General features: G+C 35.9%; 1 protein-coding gene across 1 annotated transcript in view; it reads right to left on the minus strand.

Annotated features, from left to right (window-relative positions):
• The window catches only part of LOC126753687 (uncharacterized), a 64,702-nt gene extending 44,834 nt beyond the window's left edge, over positions 1-19,868 (minus strand). The window contains exons 1-2 of the mRNA XM_050465365.1: positions 19,381-19,868; positions 424-844 (exon numbers count right to left, since the gene is read on the minus strand). Coding sequence (XP_050321322.1) covers positions 424-804 — 381 coding nt within the window. The 5' untranslated portion in view covers positions 805-844; positions 19,381-19,868. The remainder of the gene's footprint in view (positions 1-423; positions 845-19,380) is intronic.
• Between the last annotated feature and the right edge of the window lie 587 nt (positions 19,869-20,455).

Genomic DNA, 20,455 nt, shown 5'->3' on the forward strand with positions numbered 1-20,455 from the left:
AATTAGCATATTCTAGCACTGACCCAAAGGATCTGCGAGATCTTTTTTGTGCTTGAATGGAAAGCAGGAACTTAGCAAAATTCAGTTCGCCGCAATGCGTTGTCCAACACACATTCATGGATCAAGTTAAAAGTTGAGTTGGACAAAAGATGTCAAACTTGTATGGAGATGAATTGGAAGCATTCAGTCGCTTTCTCCCTTTTTTCAGTCTTTGGAAGAACCGTAAGACATATTGGTGATAGATCCAAAGAACTTTGCTGATTTTAGAGAATCTTATGATCAACTATATTGGATATCCTATTTGACCGGTTTTCTAAGATGTCCACGTAAGATATCTGTTAAGAGCGACCTTTTAACCTAACCCAACCTAACTTAGGAGTTATTGAACCCTTAACAAATATTAGAGTTATATACTTCACTCACCTTTCGTTGCCCCTCCACCTGTGACGCCATCGTTTCACTATCGCTACTGTTCGTTACGCTCGCTTCTTCATAATCTTCATCATTGTCCTCACTGCAGCTGCTGACTTCCTCCGCTTGATTGCGCCAAATCACCACGCTTACATCGGTTGCACCACTCTGCCAATGTTCCCGTATTCTACTTGCAATTTCAAAAATTTTCTGTCCCAACACATCGTTGCCATTGAACTCCAGCACTGTATCACCGACGCGCATGCCGGCGTCTTCCGCGCTGGAGCCCTCCTGTATGCCACTCACCCACGGATAGGGATCCCAGGGTGCTCGACTTAGGTGTAGGCCCAGTGTGCCATTCGGACAGGCATTTATTTTGCAGATTTTCAGCATTTCTTTATTGATCAATTTCTCCTTTGCCTGATAGTGATGGCTAGAAATAAAAATTTTATATATATGTATTTAGTAAACTTAGTAGATAAGTACGGAATAGTTGTGGTACTATTGGAAACCATCAATGGCGCTAAGGTCCAGTCCGATTTTTATTTCTGTGAAATTTTTGTATACTTTTCCAATGTATTTTACAGTCTAATAAATTTCAAACCTGGTAAATATCTGTTAGCGAAAACTGGGTAACTCGATTCTCTGAAAAAAGGGATTGTATGTGTTCTGTAGTTCTAAATGGATAGGTTCTCTAACATTTCACTTGCAAATTGCAATCCCAAAAATCTGCCAAGGAATCATGAAATAACTATGAATCGCTTCCTGAACTAACCTACTTGTCTCACATTGTAAATACAAGTAGCCTCAGACCGGTCAGGTAAGGTTACATCAATATGAACAATTGGGATTAAGGTGTCATAATCAGAAGCAGATTTGATCAAAACTTTATGAATCTTCTATGTATTGGAGTCTCAGAAATTCACATATAACAAAAGGAAATTATCGTCACTTTTCTGTCGGAATAAACTTATATATCTTTCAAACTGCTAAATCACTTAAGCGATCAGTAAACCCAAATATTTTTCAACGAATGTTGCTTTCGGCTTACAAATCGATAAAGTAAAAATAAAAACCAATTCTAAACTTTTAAAATACGGGGTTCCAACAGCAATGGGGGACAACAAGAACATTCCAGGAAACGAAATAGCTGTTGAGACAAAAGTATCATCCATTGGCTACCGAACCAGTACAGGTAATACGCTTTCCGAAAACACTGTCAGACCGATCAAAGTGAGAAGGAATATCTTAGGGACATGTAAATTCGAATAGGTCATATGCGAACGAAACTAGCATGCATTTTAGTCATACGCTCTCGAAAAGACTGCCGGTCGGTTGTTGCCTTAGTCACAGGGCACAACTTACTGGCATCATATGCGAGCCGGGTGAACATTAGTAGGCACGTGAACGAAATTGCAGGAAAGTAGACATGTTACGCCAATTTTCTCTTTTTCTATCCAGCCTTATCTAGAACTCATTTCAGATATTTAAGAACTTCGCAGTTCTAGAGACTGTATGAAGTATCCCTCTTAAATGTCAAGTATTCGTAAAAAACAGACGTGCTGTATAACGAATACGACAGATCGAACCAAGCCCTCCTAATAAACGACCAGACTCGAACAGAAATTCGTACTTTGTTTTATCCAGAAATTCCTTAAAGATATATCATCAGATTCTCATCGATCGACGAAATATCGATCATGATTTCAAAGATATTTCAATCTTAGTCCAGAAAAAGCTTGAGGAAGTGACAAGATGATTTCTCCTTTCCTTCCTCCACACAGTCAGAATACTTATAATTGTGGTGAGATTGACTTGGTTAAAAGCCCGTAGTTTGGACGACCCCATAGGGTTCACTCCGGTTCAGAAGGATCTGGATCTGGTTGTGAAACAGCGTTTTCTAAGCTCACTGGAGGTACAATGATCCCTTCGCCAGAATCAAGCAGACATCGGAGAATCACATCAAATTGAAGAAAGAGTGCCCTCCCTGGACAGGTCATCGGTTTTGCAGTTGCCAGTAATTCCGCTGAGTGCGGACAGACACCTCCTCTTGAAAGAAGCTACAGTAGTCTGCTAATCTGCAACTAGAGTTGATGGAGAGCTCCCGACACAAGACTCCACCTCCTACTCTCCCCTTTAACTTTGATACGTCCATAAAGAAACTCACTGCACCCCTCTTACAACGGCTTCGTCCCGTCCACAAATCTCTCGCAGATATGTGAGCCGAAGAAAGTTCTGCCTTGCAGCGATCTAGTAGAGTAGAGCACCACTTTTGGTAAGAGACCCCATTTTTCCCAATTGCTCGCCTACAAGAATATAAGGTGACATATGCCTTCCTCATTCTTTCCTCGATGTTTAGCTTCTTTGAGAACTTCCTATCAAGGATTAGCTCCAAGTATTTTACGCGATCTACGGGCCGGAGAATACCGATCTCCAATAAGGGGAGAGTCAGAGATCTTATATCTTTTGTTAGATAAAACTAGCTCAGTTTTATTTGAATTTATGGCTAATCCATTTTTCTCTGGCCACAGATCGTAGCTGAGATCTATATATTACCGATACAATTTATATATAATGATCTTCCGGATTTCTTCAGAGAATTGAAAAATCAGTGTGTTACCACCACATCTGATTTCAGAAAAAATAGCTTTGCAAACCCCACAACTCAGTGTGTTGTCTTTCCGTCGCGATTCTGCCGGACAGCGAGCAAGCAGCAAAGCAAGCATATCAACAAAGATAAAATCCCACAATCATATGTGGTAGTCACTTGCCCAGCGACCTCAGCACGCCACTTGCCAAGCCACAATAATAATAAAGACACCGTTAACTGCTGCCTCACACTCACATACATACAGACGGCAAGAGCGGGCGCGACAACGTGCCATCAGCGCTTGACGCTGGGCAAAAGTGCTTGTCACTTGGCTCTCACTGGCGTTCGCTGGCCGTTGATGCGTGTTTGTTGACGTGAATTTAATTGCCGCTTGAATTGGCACAAAGCCTTCACCTACAAAATCGGTGTGCAAACATGACAATAACAACAGCCACAGAGCTGATAACCCTTTTCGGAGCTGTGAGCTAACACAGAAAACCCCAATAACGTGAAGCGGTGAAATAAAAACAACAACAACAAAGTGCACAGCGTCATTACGACACACGTGAGTAGACACCTGAGCAAGGCGCTACGTGCATGTGGACATATATGAACATTAATTTATGTTGCTGTGTATGTATGGGTGCGTCTATTTGTATGCAACGCCGAACGCGCCCAAATGTTCATTTAATTTTTGCTATTTGCTTGTCTCTTTGGTTGCGCCGACGGCCTTAAACATACATATGTTGTTGTTGCTGTTTTGTTACTGCAATTTCAGTTGTTGTTTTTGTTGTTGTTGGCGTGTGTCGCTTGTCGATCAGGTGTTACCTCGCTGTTGTTGTTGTACGCTTCTCGTTAGCACAGTTCCTACTGTTGTTGTTGCCATTAATGTTATTGTTTTTGTTGCAATTTTTGTTGTATTACAAATGACATCGTTTACATGACGATCACGTTATCGCCATCGAAAGTGAAGCCGCCGTCGTGTGCATCGCATGAACGCATTAATGGCTCAAAGCCGTTGGTTGGGCGGCATTTTCGATGACAGCGGGGTAATTGCCTGGCTTAGCCCTGAAACGGGCGGAGAACGAAATGGAAATTAAACACGATTTGGTGACCTTGAGTTTAAAGACGGCGCTATGGAAAGGTGGTTTAAATTTAATGGCAGGAGACTTATAGTGAAAAAGATTTCTTAACTTCTACCTTGGAAAATGCGAATAATATTTGAAACGATAACGAGTTAATAAAGTGTCATACCTTCTTTTTTTCCTAAGCTGTGGTGAAAACATACTAGATATTACTAGAATATATGTTATTCCCCACCACAGATTCGTAACAGGCTTAAAGTGCTATAACGATACGTGAAGTATCCTCAACCATACCAAAAGCTACTGGAGAAAACAATGGTGTTTGAACTGTCACCGTGATCACCCCAAAACTTTGTGTGAAATTAAACGATCATCGATTTTCACATATTTCAATATTTTATACCCATAAAAATAGCATACTAAGGTTTTGAATCAATATATCAATTAGTTTTTATCATAAAGCCATTTAAAGTGTATACGCTCAGCTCAATCAACTTCATCAGTTGACCTTTAACCATTTTTTTTTTCAAAACCAAAGTTTTCAAATTTGTTTAAGTGATTATTCGCCGATAAATGTCTCGATCACTTATCAAACTCCGCATGTTCTGTATATAGTTCTACATAAAATGACATACCAGTTTTTCATCTAATTTTGAAAGTACAAAAACTACCAAAATTTGGGTAAAATCAACTCTTTTCAAAAATTTTGTAAATTATTTAAACTTCTTTTTCGACCGTAGGACAATGTACGGACAATATCTATGAGTTGAGAATTTTTTTTAGGTTTCATCGACGGAGAAAGCCGGAATCACTGCAATAGTGGTGGAAAATATGTCTAAATATATTATTAAAACTTTAAATTCTAGCTAGAATAGGTTTTTATTCTTTTCCATTTCCAAAAGTCGGCTAAAAAATGCTCTTAGTATAACCTCTCTTTTTTCCGCTTCTCTTAGTGAGCATATAAATAGTTGCCCATATAAATAGCTCAAACAAATTTTCATTATTAAAAATAACCATAACTTCCAAACTGTTTCAGATGATTCTTGAAGAACACCGAATTACCAGATATATTTTTCCTTGGTTTAGCGTTAATTTTAACCCACAAACTCTATATTAATTTGGCTCACCATAATAGCCTAATGGTAAGCCTGCGATGGTAGAAAATATCTACATATATACACAAAACTTAAATATGAATACCATACATTTATAGCGGCTTACAACTCTGACTCCGAACTCATGATAAACTAATTAGAGAATAAGGGAATTGCTATCTAGCCAAAAACATGCCTGTTTAGTAGGCTTTTACTTAACTTGTAGTTTCCCGCCTTCATATTGCTTAAAACATTGTGTGTTTCACCCCTCACTTCCGTTATCCGAAATGGTAAGATAATTAACACTGTTGCTAATGATTCCAGAAGTAAGTAACATACATACATATGTATATTTAAAACTCTTTTGGTAAACCCCTTTTATTTTTGTTAGACAAGTTACAGTCAATGAAATCATTTATGCGCGGTGAATGACTCAGACTTTACTTCAAAGAGCAAGTCACTGGTTAAAAACGGTTTATCTCGATTTTTAGGAAAAACTATAAGTCCAATGGAAAAAATTCCCGGGTAAATGATAATTCAAAATAATTTATTTTTCTAAGGTGGTAGGACTGTCCCTAATTACTATGCCAAGTATTAAAAAAGTGAAGGATATGGTGTTTGATATCTCTGGCGAGTCCGGTCGAATGATTTTGGTGTAAATTTTGGGTATGAACTGCGTTCTTGCTCGACTCATCCCGATAAAGATGAAATTTTTCTAAAAGAATACGATTTTGATCGAATTTAAAACAAAAAACCATTGATCAACCAGCGTATTCATCAGATTTGGCTCCGTGTGATTTTTTTTAGTTTCCCAAACTGAAAGTGCCTCTCCGTGGAATCCGTTTTTAGTCGATTATAGAGATAAAACAAAATTCGCTGAAGAAGCTGAAGAACATCCCAAAAAGTGATTAAAAACTGTTCCAAGGACTATTTTGCTTTTTATTTACAATTTCTGAGTTCTTTTTTGTCATAAGTATACAAATTTTATTTTTTCAATGTTTTGATGCCTCAAATACACCCAGCGTCTACCAACAGAGATGACGTGATTTTGACAGCTCGTGGCGACCGTGTTTGTTTAAGGATTTGTGTCAAATTTCGTCAGAGTGTTCAGTAAGGCTTGCCATATCATCATGTAACATTTAACTTTGTTACAACGCTTGGAAACTATTCAAGATTCAACGCCGATTTCACCGAAAAATCATATTCTCAGTTGAGACCAATTTATGGCTTATTGGCTTTGTCAACAAACAAAATTATTAGGGTGAGTCAAATTCTCGTGTGGTTCAGGAAACGTAATTGCATCCTCAAAAATCGACCATTTGGTGCGGATTGTGGTGTGCAAAGTTTGGCGACTCTTCTCTTAAATCCTACAAGAATCACTTCAAAAGTTTTCAGAAACTGTTTTGGCAACAGTTCTGTTGATTTTTAATATACAATGGTCTCCATGGCATTAGAAACACCTAAAACTTATATTTAATTAACATTGAAATATATATGAAGTAAAGCTTTCACTTTCATTTACTTAGTAACCTAACCTAATTAATTCTTTGGAAATGAGCTTAAGCCTTTGCCGGCTCATAGTATCTTCATATTTTCTTCATTTATTTATTACGTATATACAGGATTATTGTGTATGTATAGATAATATGGGCATAAGCTGCTTTAAAGTAATTTTCAAATAATGAAAGCACACACACACACACAATTCATTGTGCGAGCTTTTGTGTGATTTACTTGAGAAAGGGGGAAATAAAAATGCGCTCACGTAAAATACATGTACATATATAATATATATTTATAAGCATTACATATGTTTGTATATATCTACAAAAATCAAGAAATTTTGCCACTGACTCATCATAAAATATTTTCGCTACAAGGCGGACATACTTACGTACCTCAGTGAGTTGCGGATTTAAACGGTAATCACGACAGCAACACTAATAATTATGAGCGCGCAAAAAAAGTTCACGTACCTCGGGAAAAAATGAACGCAGATCTGCTGTAGAAGCTACACGTATCCGCATGTGAGTAAATCGAAACACTCATACATCTACACATATATACAGACATCTGTTATATATATTTGTGTGAGTTCAGGTATTTAAGCTCATACCGGAACTACGAGAGCAAATGTTGGCAGCACCCGAGCGCACTTAAGCACACAACAATGAACAACAGCATCACAACAACAGCAATAACAACAACAAAAAATAATAAACCTTAAGTGTTTAATGAATAAAAGGCAAAAAATAAAAGTAAAAACAAATGAACGAACTCGAAAAGCTGTCGAACGGCAAAGTTATAAATAAATGTTCAAGCCAAACGCATTGGCGCTGCTTTACACATACAAACAAATGTACATATGCAGTAACAAGTAGGTGCGCGCCCGCTTAAATGGTCAGCGTAATTCATCAACTCACATGCTCAACGCCACAATTGGCGGCAAACAGCGGCGGCAACATTCTCAGCCGGAAAAGTTTTGGTGCCGCGTTGCTTTATTTTTTTAACAACACCCTCCAATGTGCGCTATCCTACATCCACACTCTTGCTCAGGCTTAGCAGAATACCTCGAATACTGGCTGCGTTTCAGCTTTGCCGATAATGCTGGAGTTCTGATGAGGAAGCGTAATATTTTCTAGCGATTTTCTTAACTTTGTGTTAACTTTTATTTCATATATTTTATTTTCGTTTAACAGTTCGCACTTCATTTATCAACTCGCTGACAGGTGATGTACTTGGCTCGAGCCAAGCGGCCACAAATCCGCTTAGAGTGACACTTGAAAGGCAAAATGCCAAAGTGACGCACTTTTCGCATCAAGTTCATGCTAAGATATGAGGAGGTTATGTATATTGCAAATAAACATAAACATTTCGTATACATTCATATATGTAAATATCGAGAATGTTACATAAAAGAGGCAAACTGTCAAAGTTAAATAGTGTTTGTAAACAATTGTTGCTCATGACGTCAAGAACTAAAGCATTTCGCTATCAATTTTACCATAAAATAACTAATTTTACGAAACCGTGGTCTTCACATTCGACACTTTACAGGGTCCGTCACTCGAAGAAATTCAGACCGTTCGCGCAGCCGTCGCACTGGAATCAGCTGTTTATAAATTTGCTGAATGACAGTTCGGAGTATTGTTCACAAGTGTACAAAAGCGTTTTGCCAACAGTGAACGCAAAAAAAAAGTGATCAGCGATGGAAGTCAAATGGTTCGGAAAGTGAAGAAGCGACTTGAGCGAAATCCACGACGAAGTGCCAATAAAATGGCTAAAGAACTGAACATATCCGACCGCAGCATGCGACGCATATTAAAAAATGAGCTCAAGGTCAAGCCTTACAAGTTCTAAAAGGCCCATGATCTCACATCGAAGCAGCAACAAGTAAGACTTGAGAGAGCGAAGCAGTTGCTTCGTTTGGCCGAAAGCGGTCAAATTCCGAACATTCCCTCTCAAAACGATAGGGTTTACTTGACCGACCGTTCTTACGAGAATTTAAGTCATCGGTTGGCCACCAAGAGGCAGCACCCGCCACAAATAATGGTTTGGGCCGCTGTCACCGCAGATGGGTGCTCTCCAATTGTTTTCATCGAGCCTGGCGTCAAAGTAAATGCGACATATTATCGGGAAAGTGTTCTGGAAGTTGCTTTGAAGCCGTAGGCAAACAAACATTTCGGTCGCAAGCCATGGACGTTTCAACAAGACTCAGCACCGTCTCACAAGTGCCAGTGAACCAAGAATGGCTGAAAAACAACGTTCCGAACATCATTACGACCACACAATGCCTCTCGAATTCACCAGATGCGAATCCAAATGATTATTCTCTCTGAACCATTTTGAGAGCAAGATCCGAAGAAAAAATACACCAGTCTCGAGATGCTGAAGAAAGCCATTGTCCGTGAGTGGGCCAAAATACCGGTAAGTTACATTCGGGCAGCTTGTGACTCGTTTTTTGACCCTCTCAAGGCCATAGTTAAGGCAAAAGGTGGTCATATTTAGCAAAAGTGAATTGGTCCTGAATTTATGATTATTTCCACTCATTTTGTACTTTAAAATAAATAAAAATAATTTTCCAAACCGAATTTATGGCTTTTTTAATTGGTTACACTTCGAGTGTAGACCCTGTAGACATATTTAGTGTGTGCAAAAAATAGTAAGACTTTGTTCATAAATTAAAATTCTTAATTTTCTCATAATTAATGTAATCTCCCTTGGCCTAATACACTTTTGGCAATGTTTTTTCCAATCCTAGAAACAGTTTTTAAAGCCAATTTTCGGAATAGCCTTCAATGCGCGTAGTGATTCACATTTAATGTCTTCAAATGACTCAAAACGGTTTTCCCGTAGCGGTCATTTGACTTTACTGAATAGCCAGAAGTCATACGGAGCTAAATCTGACAAATACCAAAGTTGCGGCACGATGTTGGTTACAGACGTTAAGACGACGCTGTTTTCGAAAACAATAACTTTTCTTAGGCCCAAATTATGTTTCAAAATGGTTTTCACTAATCCATCCGATATTCCAACGAGGTCAATAAGATCTCTGACTATTAATCGTCGAATCTCAAGCACCAATTTCTTTATTTTATTGACGTGACGTGTTGAGGTTCGGTCTGGAAATGGAATTTAATGGAACTATTCAACAAAGATAATTTCACTCAGTGTAAAAATCGCCGAATCCACTTATTTCTATAAATGGGTATTCGCGCAAAATTTAAATTGAAAAGTCTTACCTACTATTTTTTGCTTACAGTATTTGGAGTATTTGTTCTTCTGTACTTTTTACTCTTGGAATATTCTCACTTTTTCGACAACGAAAAGGCTAATTTTTGCATTTTTTTAACGCCTTTCTATTATTCTACAACAAATAATTTTTCTGCCAAAAAAGTGTGTGTTTATTTTTTTTAAACTAAAAATTAATTAGAACATCATAATATCGCTTCATTAAATTTTAAAGCTATGGCTCTTATCTTTAAATATTTGGGGAAACTTTTAAAATGTAGAATGCTTGGACTTCTAGGGGTGCCTTCTGATGTTATAATTAATGAATATCAAAATATTCTCGTGCTTTTCGAACTTTTTTAATTTTGTGGCCTTATGTGTATTTGTAGAAACACATTTTTTTATTTTCAGGAAGAATCACAAATAATTTGTTAGCCAATATTTATCCCCTTACATAGATCTCTTTGAAAAAAATATCGGATTAGGATATTTCAATCTGATGAAAGGTTTGAGCTCAAAACGATATTAAAAACGTGCGAAGGAGCAGAGCGCTTAGTAAATCCATCTTTGAAACCAAAATATTGCAACTTAGGAATGATTTAATGCCTGATTTTAAGTCTGTTTAAATTTAAATCTTTCACAGACCTTTTTGCTACATTTTTTATAATTATTTACTGCTAATATTATGAGATAACATTTCATGACCTAATTCAGAAATAAATCTCAAACATTTGCATATTAAATTAGACAAAAGTGTTCCCAAAAATGCCGTTATCATATTTTACTGCAACGGGTTTTTGGCGAATAGCTTTACAATTGCTACTTTTTAATTTTACTCACTGACATTGACCATGAAATCGTTTTCAATACCGGTTTCAAGTGTTTAGAATTGGCGCTGCGTGACGTTGATCAGACGCACTTGATACGCGAGCACAGAGCGCTTGGCGGCTTGGCGGCTGGCCAAAGAACGCTGTCACTTGTTTGAATGTAAAATTCTGGCAAAGCAGAGTTATTAATTATGCGGTAGTTTTCAAATTGTATTCATATATTTATTCATAGTTTACCGGTTGATGCGAATATAAAGATATATATGTTTAATAATAGGAACACCTGTATGCAAATTTATTTAATTGTTTGCTCGCGGCTTGCAAGCTTACGTTTTCTGTCGTTTTTGTACTTCCAACTCTACGGTGTTTCGAATGAACGTTCGCTGTCAACACTTTTGATTTATGGTACACTTAATCAGCTATTGGCGTCCGCGTCAACTTTGACTCTTCTTTTGTTGCCTTAATGGCGTTGGTTTTTGAGCTCTGCGGCTATTTTTTATTAGTTTGGTAAAATATTTAAGAGGAAAAGATTAGAAGCGTGAGTTCAATTACGGAAGTGCTTCAAATGGTACGAAATATTGCTTATCTGCTTTCAAATAACTGAGTAACACGCGCTTTGTTCCACTTGCAACCGCTTGAAGACACTCCATTATTGTTTTTGTTGGCAGAGTAAAACTCGTGATAAAGTCCAGCTTGCATCAGCCAGCGTAGTTACGCCAATTAGCCAACGAACAAATCTTCTTCAGAAACCTTTTACAGGTGCTCTGACACACCGAAAGTCAAACAAGAAGACTTAGCGGGGTTAACATATGTACATATGTACATAATATCCTGCATATCTCGTGCGAAAACAACGTATGAAAGGTTTGAGAGGTATTCGTAGACAAATATCGATTGTGTCGACCATAAACCTTGTGTTATAGAAAAACTGCAGTCAAAGGATTTGCGATTTTTCTGAGAATACGTGTAAGTAAATATATAATGATTCACTATAACAAAAAAGAGTCTAGAAGTGAAAGTGAAACAAAAGTTCACATTTATGTAACAAGTACTTTTAATGGATAGATCTTGAGTGCTTCAAGTGAAATTTCTGCTATATCAACATAAAGTGGAACCAAGTCTCAAGAAAACCTTGATCGTCATAGAGCTTTAACCTTATCTAAGTTTAACAAAGTAGATCCAAGTACACTACTGTAGCAGAGGTAATAAAGAGATAAACGCACATAAGACTTGGCAATTATCTATTTGAAATTTACCAAAAACAAAGTAGGGGTATTCAGACCGAACTTGTTAATCTGGTAGTTCGTTAGTTGATACTTCGTTAAAACACTTAACTGTGAACATACTTTTTGCTGTACATCAATAGTGGGTGTAACTTTTGTTCCAAAACAGTTGATTCAATTAAATTAAATACTTACTTTTGAAAAAATTGTCAAGAACTAATTTGTAGTAGACAGCAAATGTATTTTTTCGCAATGAATTAAATTAACTTTTGAGGCAACAACTTAAACAAAACAGCTGAGTGATGTTGCGAAAAACTCATGTCGATTTCCTTGCAAACGATAATCTGTTAATTTTACAAAAACAAAACCCACGTAAAAAGCTACTGAGTAACGACTAACGAATTAATAAAGCTGGTGTGAATACCCCTAGTGTTTTTGAGGATCCCTACGTCAGACTAGACTACATAATGTGTAGTGTAGGTACATCTTCGCAAGCGAATTGAAGACTTGTTATCGAGAACTTCAATTGATTTACAACAAAACCTGGTTATTTCTCAGCAAATTTAACATCGCTTGCCCAGGTATTTGAAGCTTTCGTTTGGAAGGTAGAAAATATTTTGGACGTCAGAGCAGGGGTTTTTTTTTAATTCTAAGTATGCTATTTTTCACCAAAACACAAACCGCATATTCTTTTGTATCTTACTTTCCTAAGATTATTGCTTGGATGTAGACCTGCGTCTTGCCGATTTCCTTGCAATGTTCTTAAATTTCTCCTCAGCAAGCAGTTTCTTAAGGTCTGAGAGCAAAAAAAAAGTTGCTGAGAATGACGAAAAGCAAAAGTACGCAGAATTATTCTGACTCTTCGAATGAAATTGATTTCTCATCTCGAGGTAATTGATGAGCAGTATTCCCTGCCTAATCTCTCTTTTCGAAGCATTGGATTTGGTACATGGCGTTCGGTACGTCCCGATTAAATCTTCGGGGTAAAATGTCGTAACGTATTTAAGGGGTTACATGAGTTTACGGGTTTCAAAAATCGATTTTTTTATTACGTTAGATTACTGTCATAAATTTTCAAGTTGATCCAAGTAATAGTTTCGGAGGTACGGCCTTGAGAACTTGTGCACTTGAGGCTAACTAGGATAAGTACCCTGTCTTTAAAAGCGTTTTCGTCGAAACTGTGTTTTTGAAGTTGGTTGGTAAGGTGTCTCGAGAACTATTCAACCGATCTTCATGAAATTTTACATAGGTCTTTGAGTTACAATTTTTGAAGACTTTTAGGAAGACTTTTTTCGATTACAACTATTTGAAAAAAAATTGTCGCAAAATTTTCGCTGAAATTTTAATTTATTTGTAAAAATATCTGCCAAAAATCCAGTTTTCAGTTTTTTTCTTCGTCCAAATTCTAAGTTAAGATTTTAACTAAAACACGTATTTTTCACTTTAGATGATCTTATAAGGAGTTATCCTGCCAACGCGAGCGTATCTTTTTCTCCGAGGAGTCACCCAAAATGGCGTCGCAATGGCCGAGTTTAAAATATTTTTTTTTCAAAAATTTCACAATTTTTTTTAATAATGTATACTTTTAACACTACAAAAATTAAAAAAAAAATTATTTAATTTTTTATATGAGAAAAGAAATGTTGAAAAAAAGTTGTTTTTCATGATTTCTTCCCGAAGTCAGTATTCAACAAATAACTTTTCGCTTTAAGTAGTGATAGTTATTCGTCGAAAAATAATTTTTGATAAACAACCGAAAATATTATTTCCCACGAGTCATATTAGTCTAATAGAAAATATACGCGCTTTTCAGACTATTGACATACCATCCTATACATGGTACCATCCTATAAATGGTACCATCCTATATAAGGTATATCAATAGTGTTTCATATGGTATATCTAAAGTCTGAAAAGCACGTATATATTCTATCAGATGGTGAGGCTCGTGGTTCGTGGGAATATACAGTTATGTCTACCTTATTAATGAGCTCAATTATATCAGAAGCAATGCTCCATTAGGCAATCACAACTGAACAGTTACAAAATCATTACAACATAAATTTATAAATAAAAGCCTTTGAATGTACAATTAACGCTTGTATTTTAAGCGGCGCCTGAGCATTGCAAAATGTTCGTAAATAAATAACTGAATAGTGTCGTTCACGCTCCAATTGCTCAGTTAGCGGTTAGGCAGGTATTAGCTGCGGTTTTATCTCTAAGCAAAGCATTATTAAATAATAATAACTTAACTGTAGAGTAAATACTAATATATATACATATATCTGTACTCGCACTTAACTGTAATTTTAGGAGGAGTGCAACGGCAGTGTAAATAAAAAAATTATCAATGAAGTTGGTTTGTGATAATATATGATATACTTGTATGTACTATATACATATATATTTATATATATATAATATTTTTTTTTTCGATATTCGCAGCGCGCAAGCTACTTCAAACAAAAAACGCGGCGAAAAGCAGCAATTTAAAAAAAAAAAAGTTGGCGGCTCCAAGCAAAACGCTTACGTCACAAGTGGCAACACCAAAACCGCACCTCGTCTGTGCGCAAATTTGCAGATTTACTTGTGTGTACAGCTCTTAAAGCAAATTCATAGCTCATAGTATATCGGCCAGACCTGCCGCCAAGCCGTCAGACCGGCAGCTCAGCGCCAACCCACAAATGTGTAAAAACAAATAAAGCTCTTTAAAACGATAACAAAAAACGCCGCGGAGCATGCGAAACTAGCACTTAGTGTGCCATATACAAACAAACGCGCCAATGTGGCCCAATCGCCTGTTGCCGCAAACAATTGTTGCGCATGCGTTTTATTCCCCAGATAGTTGGACGAAGTGCGCGGGGCTTCCGCGTGTGTGTGTTTGTGGTTTCGCTATACGCTAGACAAACGAGTGCTTACATTGCATTTTAGCGGCAAGTCACTTCAACGCAACGCACTTAAAAATAGCAGCTGATTTGCTGAAATTGATGCTTTGGATTTGTGGCCGTGTTTCTATAACAAAACAATACTAAACTAGGCAATTGAGTGGTTCAATGGCTTTAGAGACTCACTTAATATTTAATAGATTTTCAAATAAGCAGTTTCATTCTTTAAAAAAAGATAGAACATAATTTAATTGTCTGTATAGATCTGTAGCGGGCTTCGAACCAACTAACTACTGCTTAATGGTCACAAACTAACACCCAGTCGCCTGAGTGCTCATTTAGTTGCAGTTAGTTTCATATTTATGTCGTCATAGGTGCGACCAAAGCGTTTGTGAGTTGTATAGGCCTGCCTATACCTTTTCTAAACAAAAATTTGTTTATTTATATATATGTACTTAAGCGCTTTTGGCACAAAACCAGTTTCATGCGCAAATGTTTGTTTCAATTAAGAGGCGGAAGTTCGCAATATGAGCTTATAAAAATATTTCCCATTTCATTGAGTATTTATTTTGCTGATTAATAATTGCTTTCGGAAAGTACTCTAGAAAAATAATAATTAGGGAGTTGTTAGTGTAAGTTAGTGGGAGAAAATATTATGAGAAATTCCATTTTTCCAAATTAAGTAAATTACTTAAATTGGAAAATTTCATAATATTTTGCAAGGCATTGCCAATTATTGCAATTCTCATTCCTACCCATATATTTAGACTGATTGTTAGTAAGAGGTTTGATGCTTATAAATTAATCACCACAGAAATAATTCAAATTAGGAAATTTATTATTACAGAATATTGCTAAAGTAAGGCGAAAGGGTACCAAATTAAAGAACTTTCTTCTATGCTTTATATCCAGAAAACCGATAATTTTTGAAGAGAACCAGAACCAGAACCAAATTTATTTTGTGTATTTTTGATGTTAGTGAGGTCATTGGAGACCCTTAGCGCATAAAGATCACACACTTTCGACTAACAAAAATTCGAAAACATGCTCTGGATCCGCAGTAACTTGAATTGGCTGCTATGTTTCGTGTAAAAACAAGAGGCCTCATAGCACAATCGACCTGATAATATTTATAGAGTGACATAATTACACAAAGGAAAGAGAATAATTTTTTAATTAGAATATTGTGTGAAACTTTATAAAAGGCTTTAGAAAAATATTTATAAACACAATCTACTTGAAATCCAGCTGAGTAGGCAGGCAGGCAATAATCACTAAAACCAGAGACAAATCCATGCTGAAAGATATTAATGATTGAGTTAACTGCAAATAACTTATTTTTAGCGTGGCACTCAAGAATTTCGGATATGGTAGAGAGTTTAGCAATGGGCCTGTAATTGGAAACTACAACCTTTCTACCACCTTTAAGGGTAGAGGTAGTGAATGTCAATTTCCAGTCTGAAATAAAATTACCAGATGACAGAGGCTTATTGAAGAGAGAAGACAAACAAAGTTAAGATAATAATTTATAAATACATGTAGAGCAGACCATCGAAATCAATTATGAAAGAATGCTTGGATATCACAAAGAGCCTTGGCAATTTAAACAGTTTTTTGTAATGTTGTCATTGAACGAAGGAGGCATGCGCTTTTGGAAGAAACAGCATCCAGTAACCTAAAGTTTAAATTATCGCTGAGAAAGACTAAATCAAAAAATCTATTAAGACTATTTGAATAAGGGTTAATTTGAATCAGATGAGATATAACTCGTGAGTAGCCGAAACATTGTAGGGAATAAAGGCAATGCTATAGGAATAACCGTACTAGATAATATTGCTTAGATTAGAGTCAATAAAAAAAACAAATATTTTTCTGTTTCATTTTATTTAAAACCAGTTTGGATATATTATTTGTAATACACCTCTACAGAGCTATTAGGAGGTTTATAGGAAGGAGGTTGAGGGATACCACCACCTCTAAGACAGCCGGTTTTTTCGGAATCTCTATCCTTAGAGTAAACAAAAAAGAAATTTTAATCGAAATACTACTCACTGTCATAGTAACTAGAATTAAGCCAGGTCTCAGCAATAATGAAAATATCAAATTTCAGACTTGAAGAAAATGAATTTGATTTAGTCCTAATACCAGAAAAGTTTTGATAATAGACCTTAAGACAAGAGCAATTAGGGGAAGGTCAGAAAAGGACGAGCAAAATTATGATTAACAGATGCATCAACTAGTCCGCAGCGTATCTATGGAAAAAACTTAAAAGAGCGCAACTTGATGCCAGAAGGCAATACTGAAGAAGAACACACGGTATTAAAAAAGATGGCGACACTCCTTATTTATAATTTACCACGGGCACTCTTGCAGAAGTCCAGCCGTTCAACACAATTTTCGACGGTTTTCAAGTATAAATCGGACGATACTGCTGCAATATCACCTTCGATATTCGTACGAAGTTCATCAATCGTCGATGGCTTGGTGGAATAGACCATAGACTTGACGTAGCTGCTTAGGAGATAGTCTAACAGCGTCAAATCGCACGACCGAGGCGGCTAATCGACTGGGCCATTTCGTCAGATAACACGTTCACCAAACTTGATGTTCAATAAATCGATTGTGACATTCACTGTTTGGCATGTGGCGCCATCCTATTGGAACCATATATAGTCTAAGTCCATTAGACTCGGAAAAATAGGTTCCTAGACACCTCTAAGAAAGCCTCTCCAAGCATGAGTTCTTAATTGTAACGGGAAGGTCATCCTACATACAGTTTTCTATTTTTTCATATTATCAGATAGAAAAATTTATATCTCGCTTCCAACTACTTGAAAAAATATCTTGTTCCATAGATTTTGTAGGAAATTGAAGGCTCTACAAAAAAGGTCGTGACGATTTTTTCGTAAACCCAACCGTTTAAAAGATATTAACGGTTGAAGTTTGATTATTTTTGGGAAAATTTTTTATTTCTTATGAATTTTATAACTCAATGAAAAAAATCATTATGAATGATGAAACTCATAGGTTTTTGGAGAGGCTTTCTTAGAGGTGTCTAGGAACCTATTTTTCAGAGTACCAAACGAAAAAAAAAAAATGTTTGTTTTTGATCCTTCTTAATATGCATTGATGTTTGACGATGGTTATCTCGTAAACGCTTAACTTAATCGAAAAATCATATAAGACCATTTTTATAGAGCAGTAAATTTCCTACAAAATCTAAGCACCAAACCGTAATTTTTTCGCGATACGAATGGTGAATAAATGATTTCATTTTCTTGTTTAAAAGTCTATAAGTTAGCATAGTTGTCTCATTTGAAGAACGAAGGGATCGTGGATGTATTTTTGACAAGATAAGCTAGGCTGCTGTAAAAAGTGATACAACATTGGAATGACAAAGAGGACTGGATTATGATCGGTCAGCTTCTATGGCAGCTGTACGCTATAGTAGTCCGACAACGACGGTTTCAACAAATGAACAGCTTCTTGAAGAGAAATTGTAAAATTCCAGATCGATATTTGAGGTACTAGTTCGCGTATATAAGAAACGGACATGGCTACAACGACTCATCTCGTCATGTTGATCATTCATATATGTATATACATATAATATTAGATTCTCCGACGTTTTCTTCTAGCTTTTATAAACTTCATGACAAACTTAATATTCCATGGTCAGTGCATATAAAATACACATTAAGAATGCAGGTTGCCATTGTGTAACATTATAGCAGTTTCAATATAACTGTATTTAAGGAAGTGGAAAATCCAAAACTCTTGTTTGATCACATTAATCCGTTCATTAACATTTAGATTTACATATTTAAAACGGAGAAGAAGCAGAAAATATTTCAGGCACCTGTGTCAATTAGCAAGCCAAATGCTCAATAAACAAAAAAGTTCAATGAAACCCACATCTGGCTGATTGGCACAGCATCACGTTGGTCGCACTGCTTGGCTGCACGTGCGGCAAAACATGATTTGCTTACGAAAGAATAATGTGGAGGTCTTTATTTCGCAGTATTTGCATAAGAACTAATTCGAAATTAATGACGATTGGTCATCAAATGCTTACAGATGACTGGCACATAACACGGGCTGATAAAAAAATTCTTATATATCACATATGGTCAATACTAAAAATAGTTTTTAATTAATTATTTGGAAAAAAACAAACATTTCAAAAATTGTACGGCTTACGGTCGTTATTGCATTAGTTGATAAGAATAAATAAATTTCGGTTAATAAAAGAATTAATAAAAAAAAGCAAATTGTACTCAATTAAAAGACAAAATAAAAAATGTACATATTTTTTTAAATTTGTTTTTCATAATTTAAATATTTTTTTTTATTATTTCTTTTAAATATTAAAATTTTTTTTATAATTTTACTATTTTTCTATTCTTTTAAAATAAATAAATTATATTATAATTTTTTTTATAATTTAAATATTTTTTTAAATTTTTTAAAATACTTTTTTTCAAAAATATTGAGCACAATTATCCAAAAAAAGGAACAAGTTTTCTAAACTTACCAAATGCAGCGTAAATACTCTGTAGAACACTTGCTAGTCTCTTTTCAACGCAATATTTTCTTCAAAAATATTTGTTTTTTTTTTTATTTTAACTAAAATATCACTTTTTTATTTATTTTAGTTTAAAAATTAACTAAATTTGTTTTCTTATATTATTTACTTTTCAAACACTTCTTATTTTATTCGTCGCTTTTATTCACAATATTTAATTTTTTATAACGATTGAACCACAATTTCGCCTTCAACTTACGCGCTTGATCTTGCTACACTTCGGCCAACGCATGCGCGCGCTCTGCTCAACTCTGGCAAGTCGTTTTTAGTTAAACGTTGCAGTCGAATATTATGCACATGTGTAAATAATTGCACAAATTTGCTAATTTCTTGTTTGGCTTATCGCGTGAAATTCGCAAAACTTCGCTCCGTTTGCACAATTCACTTTGGCTTTCTCAATGCGCATGCGCGAGCGTTACTAAGAGACGTATGTGCGCGCCACTCAAAGACCCGTGTTAATCTGAAAATTGTTATTACCAAACACATTAGCGCTTGTGGCTGAAAGCCTTGCATTTAGCCGAAGTTGAGTGTAAGCTTGCGTGGCAGAGCTTTTTGAGTAGCTTTCTCGAGTGAGTGCGCGTTGTGTGGGAGGTATTCGTTGCCTGTTATGTTTGAAAATTACTTTCAAATTTGTGATGTGGAAAGTTATTCTTTTATTTATTTATTTATTTAAATTTGACCAGTAAATAAATTTACAGACAGACTAGGAAGCTAAGAGAACTGGCTGCTTAGGCCTACGTCCCAACTTTATACTTTTATATATTTATCTTACTGCTATGAAATTATGTGTGGAATTAAAAAATTATTTAGGAAATTGAATAGAATGGAATAGGTTGGACAAAGCTTTACGTTATTAAAGTATAACAATTTATTTTTGCGAGTAAAAAATTCGAACCCAAAATTGGAGCTTTTATAGTCTTTTTTTCGATAATAAAATTATAAGAACCGCAGCCGTGGAAAGTTTTGACAGAAGCAAGTATCTTCAATTCTACTAGCACAAAGGCATCGAGGGTAATAAAATAGT

The sequence above is a fragment of the Bactrocera neohumeralis genome, chromosome 2, assembly GCF_024586455.1.
Source record: "Bactrocera neohumeralis isolate Rockhampton chromosome 2, APGP_CSIRO_Bneo_wtdbg2-racon-allhic-juicebox.fasta_v2, whole genome shotgun sequence".
NCBI lineage: Eukaryota > Metazoa > Arthropoda > Insecta > Diptera > Tephritidae > Bactrocera > Bactrocera neohumeralis.